Source organism: Nilaparvata lugens, chromosome 10, assembly GCF_014356525.2.
Source record: "Nilaparvata lugens isolate BPH chromosome 10, ASM1435652v1, whole genome shotgun sequence".
NCBI lineage: Eukaryota > Metazoa > Arthropoda > Insecta > Hemiptera > Delphacidae > Nilaparvata > Nilaparvata lugens.
Window position 1 is genome coordinate 21,870,563 of NC_052513.1, and position 21,097 is coordinate 21,891,659.

The 21,097-nt window shown below is 32.5% G+C and overlaps 1 protein-coding gene across 2 annotated transcripts in view; it reads right to left on the reverse strand.

The window, feature by feature from the left end:
- Positions 1-21,097, reverse strand: part of LOC111044828 (MLX-interacting protein) — a 77,150-nt gene that overhangs the window by 30,681 nt on the left and 25,372 nt on the right. The window contains exons 2-5 of one of the 2 annotated variants that reach the window (XM_039436559.1): positions 20,730-20,836; positions 19,818-19,897; positions 9,076-9,201; positions 6,337-6,487 (exon numbers count right to left, since the gene is read on the reverse strand). In XM_039436559.1, the coding sequence (XP_039292493.1) occupies positions 6,337-6,487; positions 9,076-9,201; positions 19,818-19,897; positions 20,730-20,836 (464 nt within the window). The remainder of the gene's footprint in view (positions 1-6,336; positions 6,488-9,075; positions 9,202-19,817; positions 19,898-20,729; positions 20,837-21,097) is intronic. The other variant, XM_039436560.1, reaches the window with a different exon arrangement.

Consider the following 21,097-nt stretch of genomic DNA (forward strand, 5'->3'; position numbering starts at 1 on the left):
TCTCACTAAATGTAGCTACTGTACACAGTAAAACCCAAATCATAAATCTCAACCAATAATCCAGTAACTTACAGTAATGATTGTTAGAAAACAACTTATCATGCAAACATTGTTATTAACAATGAAATTCTACAACAAAAAAAGAATTTTTTACTTTTTACTTCATGCAATCAACGTAAGCAATGGAACCATGGAACTTCCCAACTAATCCAAACTACACACTACTTATTAAAGTTAAATAACTATGTCAACCATCGGAAATTGTGTGTGTTAAAGGTAAAATCTAATAATACATTAAACGGTGGATCGCTGAAATAAGCCATACAAGTAGTATTGAGCCAAGTTTACCTGATTAATTCAAGGTGTATCATAAATAATCACACGAGCACATAACAAAAAACAAATCCAGTGGCTGTTTAATCAAAGAGAAATGCATTCTCATTCAACTTAACAATGATAACCTCTTGATCGCACTGCATTAATTGCACTGTTTCATTTGAACTGGGAATATTTTCAAAATATGTAGGAGTCAACTGTCATTTCAGATGCTTAATAATTCATCTATGTATTTTAATTGGGAAAGCTACATGCTGGTTTGCTCATAATAGGCTACTGAAAGAGTTCTAATGAGCTGATAATAATTACAATGAAGTATAGAAATACGTTTTTTATTGGAAATTGATTTCAGATCATTTCTTGGAAATTCATTGATTTTCAGCAGGATAAAATTGGCATTCAATCGTTAGTATCTGTTAGAGATTGTACAGAAAAAATAATGCAAAAATTGTTGGAACACAGTGCAAAAATGTCAACAGTTTAATTATTGAATAATCAAATTATAATTTGAATGGAACTATTTTTCAGCTATTAAGCTTCTCAGATAAGTGTACCAAACAACTATAAAGATTATACGTTTGCCATTTGAACAGAAACACAATATAAAATTTCAATGAAGAGATTTCAATATTAAGATTTGCACAACTACTATTTGAAATACTGAACATCTACGCCATTTCTACAACTACCTAAGTCGCTTTTGTCATGTATCGCTTTTAATAACTAACCGTTTACCTGTTATACCAATCAAAACAATTATCAACAAAAATGAAATCCAGTGAAGTATTAGTACTTTGAAAAAATTGTATCTATTTGCTCCAACATTGAATACTATGGAAATAATTATTCAGACATGGAATGTTATATACGCCACATACCACAACCTTACTACTAATACTTAAAATATTACATTAAAAATAATAAACTGACATAAATAAACAAAGAAGAATGTGATAGATTCACTACAATAACAGAATAACTAGGAAACACATTCAATTTACACTACTCATTCTTGCAATATAATATTGAATTACATTCAAAACATTGACTACTCAACATAACAGAAAAGAATCTTATAGATTCACTACAGTAGCATAGCTAAGAAATTAATATAAAAATACATCTAACATAGATATCGAAGTCACAGAATCGAAACGTATGCAATTCCAATTAAAGAAAGTAACCACTTTTGAAAGTAATAGATCTAATTCAGTGATTTGAAGAAACAAACCAAAGAATAATTAATGTCTTTATTACTAAGCCACTACATTTTAAGGTGTAACATTTGAAACAAATCTTACTCTGTGGTCCAGAATTGAAAAGTCGCTGCCAGTAGGATTTGTGTTTGTCGTGGGCCTGACATCCGAACGTATGACATCTTGCATGCAACACATTCAGCATAGCACGGCTGTAGCACGGCGCTTCTGCCTCTGGATTCTGGCGATTTTCGAACGGACAATCTATGTGATTGTCTTTCTCTTCTGCCTGAGACGATTCTCACGTGAAATTCGCAACCAAAAAGCAAACAAATGCTCGATTTCGATCGTCGTTCATTCGTTAACGGTACACAGACATACCAATACGGTGCTCAACCTGCATTCCCAACGAGGAAACAAAGTAAATAGTAATCATGTTTTGAATAATAATAGAGTAATTTCTGCTATCATTGATTGAAATAAGATTCGGAATTGGAATGTTGAACTTTGAATTAGAATAGATTGCATTATTGCGAAATATATTCAAAGTAATGCTATATATGTTTTCAGTAAGATGGTTTAGAATTGAAATAATGTTTTTGGGTCTATCAAGTGGAGTACCACTATCTATCAGGTGAAGTCGTTAAAACAAAAATGAGTTATTTACTTTATGAAAGCACCGTATTTTTTCAAATATTTGATGGATGGATCTAAGGATAATAATAGAGTCACGGAAAAATCATGTTAATTTCCCTGATTAACACAAATACTATATTTTCTTCAATCACAATTTAATTTTATGATTTGTTAAAATAAATATTGAAAGTATTATACGGTGGATTAGAGCGATATTAGCAGTTTTCTAAAAGAAAAACATATCCATAATATAAATGAGAATATCCCGTATTGCAGTGAGAAAATTATAAATTAAGAATGTTATTTTTCAATGCTCGCAATGATGCTAACATTGAATTTGCTGATCACAATATTTCTTCGGTAGTCTGAATTAAACATAATTCTGTACGAAGATTCCAGAATATAGTATATTATAGTATAGAACAGAGAGTACAGTATTTTTAAATAGTTAATCCTATATAAGAAATACTTGAACGAATGAATAATTATTAAATTTGTACTTTTTATATAATAAGAATGAATACCTTATCCGTATTTTGAATATTATGTAGACTATACAGAATCGGTAGTGGAAGATGTATTTTTTATATCAAGTTTCGACAGTAAAATGACGACTTGCAGACTATAGGTCTATTAATTGTGAAAAATATATACTAATCACTCACTGGAGCATGCTTTCGAATCGCATGGTGTTCATTGTCAACAGTCATGGATTTTTTCTTAATACATATTAAAAAACATTATCTTTAATCGATTGATTAAATTATCATGAACCATTCCCATCCGAGTAAGTTTTGTGATTTAGGAATATTACTCAGAAAATTTCAACATTAACTTTTACAATTTTGGAAAAAGATAATAGGATCAAAATATACATACGTTTGACCCGTGTACCGCTGCTTCACGCTACAGGTACAACAACTTGATACGCTCCTCAAGTAAATTGCCTCCTCCTTGACAAGCAAAGCCTTAATGGTGCTCCTTGGAAAGATCACCTCTTCCTTAACGTGCAAAGCTTTAATAAATCCAAAAACGTACTGAATGCTCTTGGTCGACTTGAAAAACACTAGAGGCATTACTTTTTCAAAGAGAAGCAAAGTGCCGAAAATTAGACTAGAAAAATCTAAGTGCTCGCACACGAAGAGAAAACTGAATTTCTTTTACAAAATCAGCGGTTGGCCAGTCATCGAGAAAAGAATATATTTCTCGCTAGTGTTCAGGAGAAAAAACTGTAAAAATTGATTTGAGAGTGCAGTTAAACTGGACCTCAAGCCGACGTTCCGATAACAACCACTCAAAAATGATAAGAAAATTTCTATTCGTAAGTTATTAGATAATGCTGGCCGAATGTAGAAGCCGACATAATAACTGCATCGACTAGCTAACTCTGATATCACAATGGTTTCGAGACTGTTAATCATTCAACTTTTATATTTCTCCTACCACCACAGCTACTTCAAATAAGTCAAGTGTCGAACCGTATACGTGCATGCTTTACATCATTTTTCACAAAATGGTGGGTATTTGTAAGGAATGTAACCAATTGAGTTTTTAAGGAATAATCAATTAATCACTTGATTGATGAATCAATAATTTTATTCGACATAAGTATTAAAAAAGTACATGGACATCAAAAATACATGAATGCCAGTAATAGTATTGTAGTCTAATATGAATGCACTAATTATTATAATCTTAGAATAATAGAACAATTTCCTGGAATAATAAAAAATATATAATATAGTATAGTTTTGAAAGTAACATCATACCAGTTCAGTCTATGATAATTAGTAGGCCAATTGTCTATTATTGGTGTATTCATCAAGTTTTGTTAAATCTGTACTACGTCTAGTCCTAGTGTAATCTACTTATTTTCAAGTATTTTCAGCTATTATTTTGTTTTACAATTTTGCATACACATAATGTATTTTTCCTCAGAGTGTAAATTGAAGTTGAAGAGTAAAACTGGAAGCTTTGAATAAATCTAAATTTTTGATTACCTCTAACAAGTATTTCTCACTAATGGAGTTGTGAGTCAGTTTGATGAATCTGTAATTTAATGATCGAAATAATAGTAGCATATCTACTATCTATTATTTCTTACCTTTTCAATATTTTCAAATGATGTTCATCATTCAGGGTTCTTAAAGTAGTACTCTGCAATACTTTGTATAAGAATAAATCAGTTTCATTCAATTTACAGAACTTTATTGTTCATTCTGATAATTATTTTTGAAACAATATATATATTGTTGGTTGATCTTTCTGGATATAAATTTAACTTATCACTAAAAATATACAACTAATAAAAATAACTAATATAGAATTGATCGTTACACCTTATGATAGCACTGCAAAAATAGAGCTAATAATCAATAGTCAGTATTTCCGTACAATGTTGGTCTTCAAATATTTTTAGAACTATATTTAGAACTAGAGCTAGAACTATATTATTAAATTCAAATAATCTTAGAAATTTATATAAATATTCATCTATCATAATTAAAAGAAATACCCAAATCACCAATATGTCAATTAGTTAGCAATATTAATTACGTTCAATACCATGGTCGGCCATTATTGTTAGGTCAATAGACCACAGTTTTTAAAATAATATAATACATAAAAATCATATATATATATATATATATATATATATATATATATATATATATATATATATATATCTGATACTCAGTTTTTATTTTATATGGCATATTAATAATACATTTTATAAAAATAATAAAAAGGAGAGAGTTCTAGTACTAGTTATTAAAAAAAGTATACTTATAAAAATCAGAATAATAGAAATATAATAATGAATATAAATGATAAAATATAATAATATAAATAATATAATATAATATAATATAATAAAATAATATAAGAGGTATATGAAAATCGGACTGAAGGGTCAATAGATCGGTCTGAATAACTGGGTCAGACTGAATAACATCACAATAAATTCATTTTGAATTAACTGCAGTAGTAATTGGACACTGCATTCGTACTCCCACAACTTTTCTATGGTACAAATTTTGATTTAACTTACAATATAACTTCCTAACAAAAACTTCGGATCTTTCCCAGTCAAATGACTCTCTTTAATGACAACGGTTCAAAGGAGGTAACATTAAAACAAGATGTACACACTATTGTTATACATAGATCATTAACGGGGAAAAAGTTTGGCATTATTCAACAGTAAGTGGAAATTGCAGCAGAGTAATGGCAGCCGTGCTTTGCCTCGTCACTGAACAATCTATATGAAAATTATTGTCGCAGTTATATGGGAAAATAGTGTTACCAATCGAATAATCTAACCATACTTATCGAAATCGGAAAGATCCACTATTTTTCAAATCATACCTGTGAAAATGGGCAGGTATAATCAGAGTCTAGTCCTGACTCCTGACCTGGATTCTAGTATTAGAATGTTTTACAAAAAATGAATTAACTGAAGTAAGATCAGTAGAATAGAGACCCTCAGTTAAGCTTTGAAGCTAAATAGCACATAAGTGTTGGAATAACAAAAGAACAAAAGTTGAATAACACTATTCCAAAGGGAGCTTTAAATTCATTAAACTCATCTGAAATAAACTTACGTTAACCTAAACGTAAACTAAACTAAGGTATCACACCAAGACAGTAAAGAGAAAATCCATTAATATCCATTAGTCGAATTGTAGATGATGTTAGAAAAAAGCTTATGGGTGTTAGATGTGGTGCATCACCAAACGCATTATTAGTAGATTCAAATAAAATGCTTACGACTAATGCTCTAATGAAATGCTCAAGGCCAGAGTTAAGGTACGATTAGACTTGTAGACAAGTATGAGGAGTAACAGATAAGATGAGACAAAACGTTTATAGTATTCGCATGGTGTCTTCATACATTTCAAGAAATCGAGGATACCGTGAATGACAGCAAGAACAGAACTGTAATAGGGAAGATTCCTCGTACTTGTCAAGTTGACAAAAATCTCATACAAATCCTCAAACTTGTACACAACTCTAAACGTAACTTCAGATGGAAGCTTTCATACTGAATCAGCATGATACTTGTATTAATCGCTCAATTGATCAACTTTGAATGCCAATGCTACTAGACTTCGTCTGAAGCAGTTCCTCGGATATGGATATTGACGAATGACAGTGGAGCACTCACCAATTTCTCTGGGGTCAGGGAAGGCGAACGGTTGAGCCGCAATTGATGAGAAGAGAGTGTCCGACATGAACTCCATGTAGTCCTCATCCACCATCATGTGGCTGCAGTCGTTGCTGTGAGGCTGCCAGCCCAGTAGGTCCATCTCCGAAAGCTGAAATTTCATTCATTTCAATATTTACTCTATCAAGAAATTATGATTTTGGGATTCAGTAAATTGTGAACTGATATTCAATGTGTTGAATATGGATTAATCATTAATAATGGTAAGCCTATATTTAATTTATGATACCTACATAGTTTGATAACTTATAGGTGGGAATAATTTAAATTGTGTAAATAAAAATTTATTTCTCTTCTTAATCTTCTGACATCCATGGTTTAGGCATCACCCCCTGTTCTGGTCCTTAAAATGACCCTGTTCTAGCAGCTCTTTTCATTTTTTTCTCTCAATTTTGTGCCCTCTAGGCCACCCCACATCTCTCCGTCCTGTTAGTGCACATTGTAGAGCTTGGACAGGGATCCTACTGCTTGGCATTCTTTCAAGGTGTTCCTTCCATCTGACTCTATCATTTGATATCAAATAATTTCATGTTTCCACTTTCAGTTCAATTTGAATGTCTTCATTTTGTAAGAAATCCAGTCTTTTACATCCCTTAACATTCCTAAGGAAGCGCAATTTCTTCTGCTGATAATGCTTATTGTTTTTTTGTAAAGTTTTACGTCAAATAAAATTTTTGATTCTAGATTGTTTGGATCCTGCTTGCTTCTTTCTAACCAAGAACGCACGATTCACTTCCATACATCAAAACAGGGATGCCCAAGTTCTGGTAAAACTTTAATTAATTTGGTGTTTCTTCTGACTTTTTTTCAGGTTGCTATGAATTGTTCCACAAATAGATTAAATTTACGGATTTTCTTTGAAGTATCCACGTCTTTTTTATAGGTTACTGTGCAGCCCAAGTGAGTGAAAGCAGAAACTTGTTCCAAAACTGAATCTCTACAGCAATCTTTGCAATCGAACCGGCCATTTTCCTTTGAAAGATTTATTTCATTTGATGGATAGTTGACTTTATGAATTGCAAAAAATTATAAAGTGCTAACATAGTAGGAACAGATGATTTACTTTAATAACACACTTTACAAAATGCAATTATTGCAAGCGAAGTTGGAACAATAAAAACCCTCTCTTGCAGTTACCCCCAAGTGAGAGAAGAGAATTAGACATGTTATAAATGAGGGATGATGTGAGTAGAATAGATGATATGGATGGGTGAATGAATTCCATCACCGATGCAGCGTTATTCAACTCAACATAAATAATCTACACCTCTAGTATAAGATGACTCGCCAATTAATTGTATACTTCAACTAATAACTTATTTTTTGGAATGACAATCAAAATTCATGTATCGTAGTAAAAAAAAGCAAACCGACTTTTTGGACAATTAATAGGCTATCTAACAAAATTTTGTATCTACCAAATATTTATAGATTGTATTAAAGTGGATCAAGAAACTGAATCATGTCATGAAGACATCAATCAGTGAGATTGAGATGGTAAAATAAACTACAAATACATCATTTAAAATAAAAAAATAATCTTTTTTATTCATCTATCTTTAGTATTGCCATAAATAAAAGATATAATAAGAAAATACTCAATGTTCCAAATGAGGGTGAGAGTGTAAGAACGGCACAGTATGAGAGACTACCAGCGTCATATATCTTCATGAAAAATAACTACTAGGACTATCGGCTTGAGTTAACAATAAAATTTGAAACCGAAATGCCCTATATCATGGGATATCTTCCTATGGTATTGCCAATACAGAACTCATGTGCGTATTGCAATGACATGAAAAGATTCTGTAGGCGTTCTACTATGCATTATTTATTAACCAGTAAAGATACTGATATGAATAATGACAAAGATTTTCAGGTGGTTTCATCCACAAGAGGAAGATTCTTTTAAGGATTAGATCATTTAAAAAAAATCCTTATTTCAAACAGGAAATGTGAGTGAGTTATAAAATCTACAGTGAAACAAATTACTACACTAAAATACATTTAAAAATAACTACAATATTTCCTTGTGGCATTTTTTCAGAAATGATTATTCCTGAATTAAAGCAATAATTAATAGCAGAATACTGCAGTCGAATAATATTGAATCATGAATGCCAAGAGCTCTCTCAAATCAATGAATTTTGTGAAGTAATGCCAGCAGCATAATAATATCTCAACAATACGGAAGTAAAACTGATAATCTTAAAGAATACTAGACTTCATATAAGTTAGCTGAAGCAACCTTATTAAATCAATAGTGCTCTTCCAAGTGGAATGTTCATAACCCAATATTTGTAGTTTTTAGATTTGACGCAGTTTCAAGCTGAAAAGTGTGTCAACCTTTTCCACTCATACATTCAAGAGAACAATGAATAACGCTTGAAAAATTCGTAAACTTATAGTATGAACTCTGTCTTTGGGGGATTTCAAATAGAAGTGAAGTCCATCCAAATTGTTTATTCATGGATGATTTAGATGGTTGAGTCACGAGAAAAAGGTGGGTTACCCTTAACGCTGCTACAGTTCCAACCTTTTTCTCCTTGAGTGGAGTTGACGTTTGCGATTGGATGTCTAAAGACACAGCCGTATACTTTATGAAGGTATTATTATTTATATTTTGTTCAACCACCGTTGAAGATTTATCTATGAAAGTAGCATGAAAGAGGTACAAACCACATCTTGAGCATCTTTGGGCCCCCAACCCATCACCTGATTTCGAGCGAACATCCTCCATTTTTTGTACTCTGCAGTCACAGCATTCAGCTTCCTCTTCCAATACTTTCCCTCCAGAACTACCGCCTGAAACAGATTTAGGAAAGAAATTATTGAAACAGTCAACAAAATTGATTATAAATTTTTCTTTGACGTACGTGATATTGTAGTGGATACATATATTGAATAAAACGCCTTGTAGCTGTCACAGCTTGATGATGGGAAAATAAAATGCTAATGGTGAAAAAATAGAATAGAATATGTTATTAATATAACAGAATATATATATATATATATATATATATATATATATATATATATATATATATATAATATATATATATATAGTATAATAGAATTATTATTTCAATAGAAAATTTGTAAATTGTAGTATTTTTATTTAATAATGAATTATAGATAAGTTATGGCGAAGATTTCCATTTGAAGAGTTACAATAGAATTCGCTTTAGAATCAACAGTATAAACTCTGACTAAAATGAAATTTTTGTAATACGGCTCAATGTAAAATGGTATAAATAAATGAAATTTAATCGTAGGATTTAGGATAACAAGTAACGTTTCATGTACTTCTTAAAATGCAGTACACTATTCTTAAAATTATGGGCTGATCATAAAAAGAGTAATGCCCTTCACAACCACAGCCAACTCACCCAACGACAAATCTAGGGCTCATGTGGGCATCAAACCCATTAAAAAAGAAAACTGGAAATAAGAAGTGAAAAAATTATAGATCATTTGAAAAAATCTGGTGTGGTACTCTCACACAACTTTCCTTGCTCATTGAACTGTAAGCCCCATTCTTAAACTAGAATAATTTAGGAGAATAACATAATGACGATTGGCGGCAACATATTTGAAACTACGATCAGACTTCAGTATAAGTGTATATAATAATTATTGTTTTCAGAGTACTTTTTCCTTTGTGTAAATTGTGAAATTCGATGATTTTTCGTAAAAGCAGCTGTTCTATAGATGAAATATCTCGACTATTGTGTTCTTTTTACTTTCCTTGGCCTATTACCATAGGTAAGGAAAGTATTGCTTTCCGAAAAAAATTGAAAAAAATTTGGTGTCCAAAAAACTGGTTTTTGGGTATTGGTAATATACGAAGTATACGAAGTAATATATGAAGTTATATATATATGTGTGTGTGTGTGTGTGTGTGTGTGTGTGTGTGTGTGTGTGTGTGTGTGTGTGTGTGTTTGAGTGTATGTGCGTCTGTGTACACGATATCTCATCTCCCAATTAACGGAATGACTTGAAATTTGGAACTTAAGGTCCTTCCACTATAAGGATCCGACACGAACAATTTCGATCAAATGCAATTCAAGATGGCGGCTAAAATGTTCTCAAAAACAGGGTTTTTCGTGATTTTCTCGGAAACGGCTCCAACGATTTTGATCAAATTCATACCTAAAATAGTCATCGATAAGCTCTATCAACTGCCACAAGTCCCATATCTGTAAAAATTTCAGGAGCTCCGCCCCACCAATGCAGATAGATTCCCAATTATCAGGCTTCAGATACAATTGAAACAAAAAAAATCAAGTGGAGTAGATTGAGCATGAAAATCTCTACAATTAATGTTCAGTAACATTTTCACCTAAAATTGAAAATAAGCTTTAAATTCGAGAAAATGTGATTATTCAATTGCAAATTATTGTTGATTCTATTAAATCATTCACTATGAAGAGATAGCAGACCTCATGTATGTCTCCAGCGTTATTGCCCTGTCACCAGCTGGCTCAAATCTTTGAATAGTAGACTTGTGATGCGCGGGAACACTAGCGTCAGGTGATCAATTTTCATAACGGCAAGGAAAGTTGTGTGAGTGCGCCACACCAGATTTTTATGAACTGCTCTACCTACCTACCTCATTCACGAGAAGGAGGTTACAAAGTCCATTTCTCAAGGATGGGGTGGACCCACCATTAGTTTCCCAGAAAGGAGACTCATGCCAGTTGATAGAGCTGATAAATAACTATACAGGGTATGAATTTGAAAAAAATCTGTCTAGTCATTTTTGAGAAAATCGTGAAAAACATGTTTTTTAAGTAATCATCCGCCATTTTTCTCAAGAATATTACGGAGCTCTTGCAATTTTCCCAGAAATGAGACTCATGTCAGTTGATAGGGCTTATAAATAGCTATCCATGGTATAAATTTGAAGAAAATCGTATGAGCCGTTTTCGAGAAAACTGTGATAAACATGGTTTTTCAGTAATTATCTGCCATTTTTAATTTAATTTTATTGAATTTCTAATTGTCGGATCCTCATGGTATAAGGACCTTGAGTTTAAAATTTCAAGTCAATCGGTTGATTAGGAATGGAGTTATCGTGTTCACAGACATACACACATACACACACACACAGACCAACTCCCGAAAATCATGTTTTTGGTCTCAGGGGACCTTGAAACGTATAGAAAACTTGAAATTAGGGTACCTTATTTTTTTTGGAAAGCAATACTTTCCTTACCTATTTTTTTGGAAAGCAATACTTTCCTTACCTATGGTAGTAGGGCAAGGAAAGTAAAAATATTGAATGTTTTCAGTGTAAATCAACACAAACTAAATCAACTCATTATTCTAAGAAGAAAAAAACAGTCAGTTCTGCTTGAATAAAAATTCCAAGTCCAACAAATAATATAAAATGAAAATTGTGGTAGTACTGAATATTAAAGTTTATGCAAAATCAATTTTTGGTTATTGAGCTAAATTTATGAAAAAATCTAACTTGATTGAAAAGTAAAAATATAGAAAGTTTGTTGGAATGACAAGTCGATCACATTTGGAGGGTATTCTTTCAGAAGACGATTTTAGGGCTTCGGTAATCCATATATTTCTATTGGATGCCTTCAGTAGGAAGACAAAGAAATGCAAATTAGAAGGAATTGTAGATGTTGTTTCCGTTCCACAAACTCTGCTTATTCAGCTGGAATTACTCGAAAACATACTCTACAGTAATTGTGGCCTTTTTCAATTTCAACGATTCTCCGAAACCGTCAATTACGTCAACGAAATTGGCATAAAATTTCAGAGAAATCAAAAAATTCTGAAACTCATCTTCTATTGATTTTTACAACGCAACTATTATAATTGAGCATGTTTGTTTTATGCTTGATCAAAAGTGAAGAAATTGATTTAGTTCTATAAATTATACACATATTTTTTCTTGGTAAGGGCTATTCGTATAGTTAAAATAAGAGTAAAAAAACAAAATACCCGTTTTTACTTTCCTTGCCCTACTACCATAGGTAAGGAAGTATTGCTTTCCAAAAAAAATTAAGGTACCCAAATTTCAAGTTTTCTATACGTTTCAAGGTCCCCTGAGTGCAAAAACATGATTTTTGGGTGTTGGTCTGTGTGTGTGTGTGTGTGTGTGTGTGTGTGTGTGTGGGTGTGTGTGTGTGGTGTGTGTGTGTGTGTGTGTGTGTGTGTGTGTGTGTGGTGTGTGGTGTGGGTGTTGTGTGTGTGGTGTGTGTTGTGTGTGTGTGTGTGTGTGTGTGTGTGTGTGTGTTGTGTGTGTGTGTGTGTGTGTGTATGTGTGTGTGAACACGACTATAACTCCATCCCTAATCAACCGATTGACTTGGAATTTTAAACTTAACGTCCTTCCACTATAAGGATCCGACACGAACAATTTCGATCAAATGCAATTCAAGATGGCGGCTAAAATGTTCTCAAAAACAGGGTTTTTCGTGATTTTCTCGGAAACGGCTCCAACGATTTTGATCAAATTCATACCTAAAATAGTCATCGATAAGCTCTATCAACTGCCACAAGTCCCATATCTGTAAAAATTTCAGGAGCTCCGCCCCACCAAAGCAGATAGATTCCCAATTATCAGGCTTCAGATACAATATTGAAACAAAAGAAATCAAGTGGAGTAGATTGAGCATGAAAATCTCTACAATTAATGTTCAGTAACATTTTCACCTAAAATTGAAAATAAGCTTTAAATTCGAGAAAATGTGATTATTCAATTGCAAAATTATTGTTGATTCTATTAAATCATTCACTATGAAGAGATAGCAGACCTCATGTATGTCTCCAGCGTTATTGCCCTGTCACCAGCTGGCTCAAATCTTTGAATAGTAGACTTGTGATGCGCGGGAACACTAGCGTCAGGTGATCAATTTTCATAACGGCAAGGAAAGTTGTGTGAGTGCGCCACACCAGATTTTTATGAACTGCTCTACCTACCTACCTCATGCACGAGAAGGAGGTTACAAAGTCCATTTCTCAAGGATGGGGTGGACCCACCATTAGTTTCCCAGAAAGGAGACTCATGCCAGTTGATAGAGCTGATAAATAACTATACAGGGTATGAATTTGAAAAAAATCGGTCTAGTCATTTTTGAGAAAATCGTGAAAAACATGTTTTTTTAAGTAATCATCCGCCATTTTTCTCAAGAATATTACGGAGCTCTTGCAATTTTCCCAGAAATGAGACTCATGTCAGTTGATAGGGCTTATAAATAGCTATCCATGGTATAAATTTGAAGAAAATCGTATGAGCCGTTTTCGAGAAAACTGTGATAAACATGGTTTTTCAGTAATTATCCGCCATTTTTAATTTAATTTTATTGAATTTCTAATTGTCGGATCCTCATGGTATAAGGACCTTAAGTTTAAAATTTCAAGTCAATCGGTTGATTAGGAATGGAGTTATCGTGTTCACAGACATACAACACATACACACACACAGACCAACACCCGAAAATCATGTTTTTGGTCCCAGGGGACCTTGAAACGTATAGAAAACTTGAAATTAGGGTACCTTATTTTTTTGGAAAGCAATACTTTCCTTACCTATGGTAGTAGGGCAAGGAAAGTAAAAATATTGAATGTTTTCAGTGTAAATCAACACAAACTAAATCAACTCATTATTCTAAGAAGAAAAAAACAGTCAGTTCTGCTTGAATAAAAATTCCAAGTCCAACAAATAATATAAAATGAAAATTGTGGTAGTACTGAATGTTAAAGTTTATGCAAAATCAATTTTTGGTTATTGAGCTAAATTTATGAAAAATCTAACTTGATTGAAAAGTAAATATATAGAAAGTTTGTTGGAATGACAAGTCGATCACATTTGGAGGGTATTCTTTCAGAAGACGATTTTAGGGCTTCGGTAATCCATATATTTCTATTGGATGCCTTCAGTAGGAAGACAAAGAAATGCAAATTAGAAGGAATTGTAGATGTTGTTTCCGTTCCACAAACTCTGCTTATTCAGCTGGAATTACTCGAAAACATACTCTACAGTAAATTGTGGCCTTTTTCAATTTCAACGATTCTCCGAAACCGTCAATTACGTCAACGAAAGTGGCATAAAATTTCAGAGAAATCAAAAAATTCTAAAACTCATCTTCTATTGATTTTTACAACGCAACTATTATAATTGAGCATGTTTGTTTTATGCTTGATCAAAAGTGAAGAAATTGATTTAGTTCTATAAATTATACACATATTTTTTCTTGGTAAGGGCTATTCGTATAGTTAAAATAAGAGTAAAAAAAACAAAATACCCGTTTTTCAACTTTATAATCTCTCAAAACATTGTTTCTTTTGAATGTAAGTTTATAAAATTCTGACGTGACACATGCTGTGCGAGCTCTACTCGACTATACAGCTTTATTAAACTAAACTTTATTCTATTTCACACAACATGTTTCGACATTCATGTCATTTCAAGTGAGTGAACTCACTTTGTTTTATTTTCAAAAATTGTGAAGTAAGGTACGTTGATTTTTGTCATTTTTACATTGAACACAACATAACTTGAACATAAATCAATATGTGTGATATTGAATGATTGTTTTACACACACAAACATAGAAAATCTATAAAATGATATAGCACACACCATTATAAGGAATAAATATTGATCTTCAATACACTCTTTCAATGCAAAAAAAATAATCAGTTAATCAGAATATAACATTTTGAGTATGATTCATTAATAATCAATAGAATTGCATTGAAGAGGCCTATTATTTCAAGCTAATGAAGTCAAAAAAGTGAGTAGAGAATACAATAATTCTTGAGCAGGAGATATTGAATATGAAGGGCAAAATATTTTAATACAGTTCTATTGTGAGTTATATTGTGGTATTACTGCATAATTAATTGAAGTATGAGTTAAAATAAGTATGAGTTAATATTTACTCTCTTTGGCTAAGAGAAAGGCAAATGATGATTTTATATTGAAATCTAATAATATGTGCAAAGCATCCTGGAGGGTTATAAATGATGAAACAGGGCGACTGCCAAAGAATAAGTCACAATCTGAACCACTATCTGCTAAAGAGTTAAATGATTTTTTCGCAGGAATTTCTAATATGATTTCGGTAAAGAGTGATAGTTGCAACAATATTGGTTCTATTGATATTCTATCTGCATCTGGGTTGAAGCCTCAGACAAATCAACAGCCATTTGTGTGGTGTGTGGTTGAAGCAGACGTTATTTGTACGATTGTTTCAAGACTTAATAATTCCAGGGCAGAGGATGTTTTTGGATTATCCAATTTTGTTTTGAGGAAAATTATAGATGCCATCATAGAACCTTTAACATTCCTTATAAATTGGGCTCTTGGAGTAGGGGTGTATCCGGATTGCTTGAAAGTCACTGTGACAGTACCAGTATATAAAAAAGGAGATAAGAACAACATTAATAATTATAGGCCAATTTCTCTGGTACCTGTCATATCCAAGATAATGGAAAGCGCAATAAAAATTCAAATTGAGAAATATTTTGAGCAGAATAGATTGTTTCAGTCGGCGCAGTTTGCTTTCAGACGTAATTTGAACACTACTAAAGCAGTTGAAAGCGTTGTGTCTTTTATTATTGATGGCTTTGAAAATGATGAAGAGGTTAGTGCTCTGCTTTTGGACCTTAGCAAAGCCTTTGATATTGTCCCACACAAGCAACTTACAGAAAAACTGCACTACTATGGATTGAATGGTAATGAGTTGTCACTTTTCATGTCATATCTCTCTGATAGATTCCAGTATGTGAAAATGGGTGAGCAGAAATCTGATTGTAAGAAGGTCTCAGGAGGAGTCCCTCAGGGCTCTGTACTGGGTCCTTTCCTGTTTATAGTATATATGAATGATCTACCCTCATACATCCCTTATAAAACTGTTCTCTATGCAGACGACACGACGCTTCTGTGTTCAAATAAGTCTTCTGAAATAAATAAAATTATCACAACATTTATGACCAACAGAGCCAATATTTGGTTCTCTGCAAATAAGCTTATGGTGAACGAGAGCAAAACAGAATCTATATTGTTTGGTTTGAGTAGAAATTGTGAAAAAAGATCAGTAAAACTACTAGGGATTAACCTTGATTCCAAACTCACTTGGAGTACCCACACTGAAGCTCTTTGCAGTCGCTTATCCAGAGTAATATTTTTATTGAAGAGGTTGAAATTGTGTACTAGTGCTGGTTTAACGTTGATGGCAAATTTTGCTCTTTTCCACTCTCATTTACAGTATGGCACCCTATTGTGGGGCAATTCAATTGGTGCCAGTGACATATTTTTGTGTCAGAAAAGAGCTCTGCGAACCATTTTTAATCTTGGTAGAATGGATTCCTGCAGGCCATTCTTTTAAAGAAACGGCATATTGACTCTGCCCTGTATATTTATGCTGCAAGCTCTGACATTTGTCAAAGATAATCTGAGGCAATTCGATCTAAGATACGATGTACATCAGCACTTTACAAGAGAGCGTAAACAAATAAATACCGGACGGGTACGACTTTCCAAAACACAAAATATGTATGTATATATCGGTATAAAATTATTTAATAAACTGCCTGAAAGTATCCGTGATAAAAACTCTAGATCGTTCAGGTACGCAATTTCCAAACTATTCAAAAATAGGGCTTTTTATTCGATTGAGGAGATGTTGGCAGCTGATATTTCATGTTAATATTTGACCTCTATGATAATATTGTTATTGCCAATTAGAAATATGACTGTATATAACTGTGAAGATACTAAGTACGCGGGACTGTTGGCTGTGATAGTATTTCTCTGTTTTGAGTACCTACGTGAAATGTATGTATAATGATAATAAATAATAAATAAATAAAATAAATAGATTTTATTGTCGTAGACCAATATAGGTAATTGACAAAGTCATGGTAATACAATTACGAAATAATAAAGTCAAAGCAATAGTTTAAAGTCACAAAGTAGAATTACATCAAGTAGAATCGAAAAACTCTGTCAAACAATAGAAAGGTCTCAAAACCAGCCACTCAAAAAGTGATTTTTTAAAAATAACAATATTTTCACAACATTTGATATCCAATGGCAACTTATTGTACATTCTCAAGCCTATGCTGTCATAGTGTTTCATGCTTATGACAAGACGTTGATATGGAATATCAATGTGGTGTTTTTCCTAGTATCATAAGCATGAATATTGGACCTTATTCAAGTGATGGAGATTCTTTCTAGTGTGCATGATTACTTGAAATATATAGAGATTTATGACAGTCAATATTTTTGTTTTTTTGAAAAGAGGTCGACAGTGATCTAGATACCCTGCACCTGTCAATATTCTGATAGCCTTTTTCTGCAAAAGCAAGACCTTATTGATGTGGCAGCTGTTTCCATATACTAAAATTCCGTATGCAATTATGCTTTGAAAAAAGCAAAATATGAGCTTCTGAGGTATTTTTCCGGTACAAGATTCTTCAACTGCCTTAACAAAAAGATAACCCTAGATAACCTAGCAGAAACGAAATTTATGTGGGGTTCCCAGGTCAACCTGTGATCAAACATTAAGCCTAAAAACTTTAAACTATTGTTATTGTTGTGTGTGTAATCCCTGAGACCAAATGTCATAAGCTGAGTTTTATCCTCGTTCAATTTAAAGCCATTAGCTCTGAACCACTTGGAAGCTTCCGCCAAGGTATCAGCTGTCATATTATGTAAAGTGTGTGCATCTGAATGAGAATTAAGAAAAGTAGTGTCATCAGCATACAACACAGTCTTGCTGTTGATTGTGAGAGGAAGATCGTTTATCATCAATACAAAGAGGAGTGGTCCCAATATTGATCCTTGGGGGACGCCGTACTTTACTTTAGCAAGGTCGGATCTCTTTATTTCCTACACAAACAACTTGCTGGCGATCGCCAAGGTACGATCTAAAAAGACTAAGGCTCCTTCCACTGACTCCATAATAAGCTAATTTTTCAAGCAAAATATCATGATTCACGCAGTCAAATGCCTTGCTCAGGTCACAGAAGGCAGCCTGAGCAAAGCACCTGTTTTCAAAAGACTCAATTACAAATTTTATAAGTGCATCAAAGGCGTCATTAGTGGATCTTCCCTTCACAAAACCAAATTGATGCTCCGATAGTACCCCAAGATTTACCAAGTATTCATACACCTGTATATACATGACAATTTCTAGAACCTTGGAGAAGACAGGCACTATTTGGATGGGTCTATAACTGGAAGGTTCCTCTTTTGAGCCTTTCTTATGAACGGAAACAACTTTGGAGACTTTTAATACATCGGGGAAAACACTCTGTGTAATACACCTGTTAATACAAATGGTCAGTAATGGCACTACAGAATGAGCAATATTTTTGAGAAGACAGCTTGATAAACCATAGAAATCTTCACTCTTCGAAACTTTAAGATTATGAACCACTTTAAAAATCATCTCTTGACTCACCTCATGAAAAAAGAATAAGCTATTTTGCACTTTATTGACATTATCATTGAGCAATGCACTGGCTGTAATTGATGGCTTGTCTATCTTCTCGTGCACATCATCTACTGATCGAGTGAAATAATTATTAAGTTTGTTTGGTTCAGGAGTAGATAAGTTTACAACATTCTTGTTGGAGGATAAAGTTTTGGTAATTTGCCATGCTTTCTTACATTTGTTATTAGAAGATTCAATGATTGATGCGACAGAATCCCTTTGTGTTTATTCAATTTTATATTAATCAAATAAAAATAGGCCTAGTTGGTGAAAATTATAGAAGCAGGTTAATATTTCTTTTAGTAGGATAATTTGACAGTAGGTTTCAAGGTGAATCCTATTCGTATTGAAGAAACTACTTTTCCTTCGCTTCAAAATTGTTGCCCACCATCTTAGATCCGTACATCGATATCTCAAAGATATTCACATTGGAAGATACTAATGAATCATATAAAAAATAAATACAAATGAGTACATTAAAAATATGACAGACCAATTTTTTTTGTTCACAGTGTTAAATATGTAAGTGAATGTTACTATGAATGTTTACTCACAATTAAAAAGTGGAATTCAATAATTTGGATTATGTTTAGGTTTGCAGAGAACCCATTTATTCCATTTCTGTATGATTTATTGGTTATAAATGTGAATATCTTTGAAACGGTATGAGGTCTCGATGTGAGGTTTATGCCATACATTTTCTATTCAAATTCTGTATTGAAATCATGTGAATGTATCACGTTCCTATTAAAAATGAATTAGGATTAAAATGGCGGATTCAAGATGGCTGACAAAAATGATGGAGCGAAAGAAGAGTAGTTTTTTAATTCGAATAATGATCCCCAATAAAACCGACTGTCAAATTATCCTTGTAAAAGTAATATTGAGTGGCTTTCACTAGTATAATTCTTAGTTTAGGTTTTTAGTAATATTAGAATCGATCATGACCTTTACCTCTGGCTTGTTGTGAGTGTCCACATCCAGTGGTGAGGCAAACTGGCACACTAAGGAGTTCTTCTTGGTGATGACTGAAAAATAACATATAAAATACCATTTTAATGAGAAGTATGTTTTCAATAGAAAGTAAGAAAATAATATACAGATCCCTAAAATTCAAAGAGATCTAAAATAAGTAACCAAAATTCGATTCTTCACTCAAATGATCACATTTTCCTTCAACTTAATTTTTAAACATTGAATTAATGTTTTAGGTTAAGTAAAGTAAGTCAAGTACATAAAGTACACTTAATAATCTTGTTCGTAATTAAGATTAAATTCTCAGCCAACAAGTTGTTTTTCAACAAAAACCAACAATAGCCAACTATTCAACTAATAAATAAGATGTTTTACCTCCTTTGTTGAATAGTAAATTCTCAAACATGTTTTCAATTTACTAAAACTTCAACTTTGAAATTTCTCCAAATACAGATGTTAAAAATCTACGACAGATTCAAAGTTTAGAAGGACCTCTCCCCTTACAGCTTACAAAACTCCTCTTCATTATGACTATGTTTGTATCGAATAAATAAATAAATTATTATAATACAGTATTACGGAAGATAACGTTAATACACCAGAAGCTATAATCAGCATGTTACGTCATGATAAAATAGTTTTTATTTTTCAATTTCGGCTTAGTATTCTTGTATTTTTAACGGTTTTGAAGTAATCTAGTAAAATCAAAAAGATTTTTTCAGAATTTGAAATTAATAATTAATTTAATAATTATTATTATTATTGTATTAAACAGTCGAAACGTCCACGATGTCCCAATACATGTAGCAAGCAATAGATATTATATAAAATCATCTACATCCTTATCTTTATCAAATAGATAACGAACACTGCATTTGAACTCACATTGCATATGCCAACATCTCCAAATGACATTGTTCAATCGTATCTTGTCTTTCCATCTCAATTTTATTCCTTTGAACCTGTTCCATTTGGGTGAAGTCAATTTTTGTCTGCAACAGAAAAAATACTAGATTAGAAGACAAAAAACACAATAAGATAATATATAATCTCAACAGTAAATTCTATTCCAAGAGAATTTCCAATGCAAATGAAATCAAACTAATTCATTCTTTTTTGACTTGGTTGTGTGCATAGAAAATAAGTATGTCACCAAAATTTGAGAATGTTTAAAAGAAGATCGATATGAGATTTGTGACTAGCGCACGCATACGCATTGTTCAGTATTTATGAAATTCATAGAAGAAGTATTC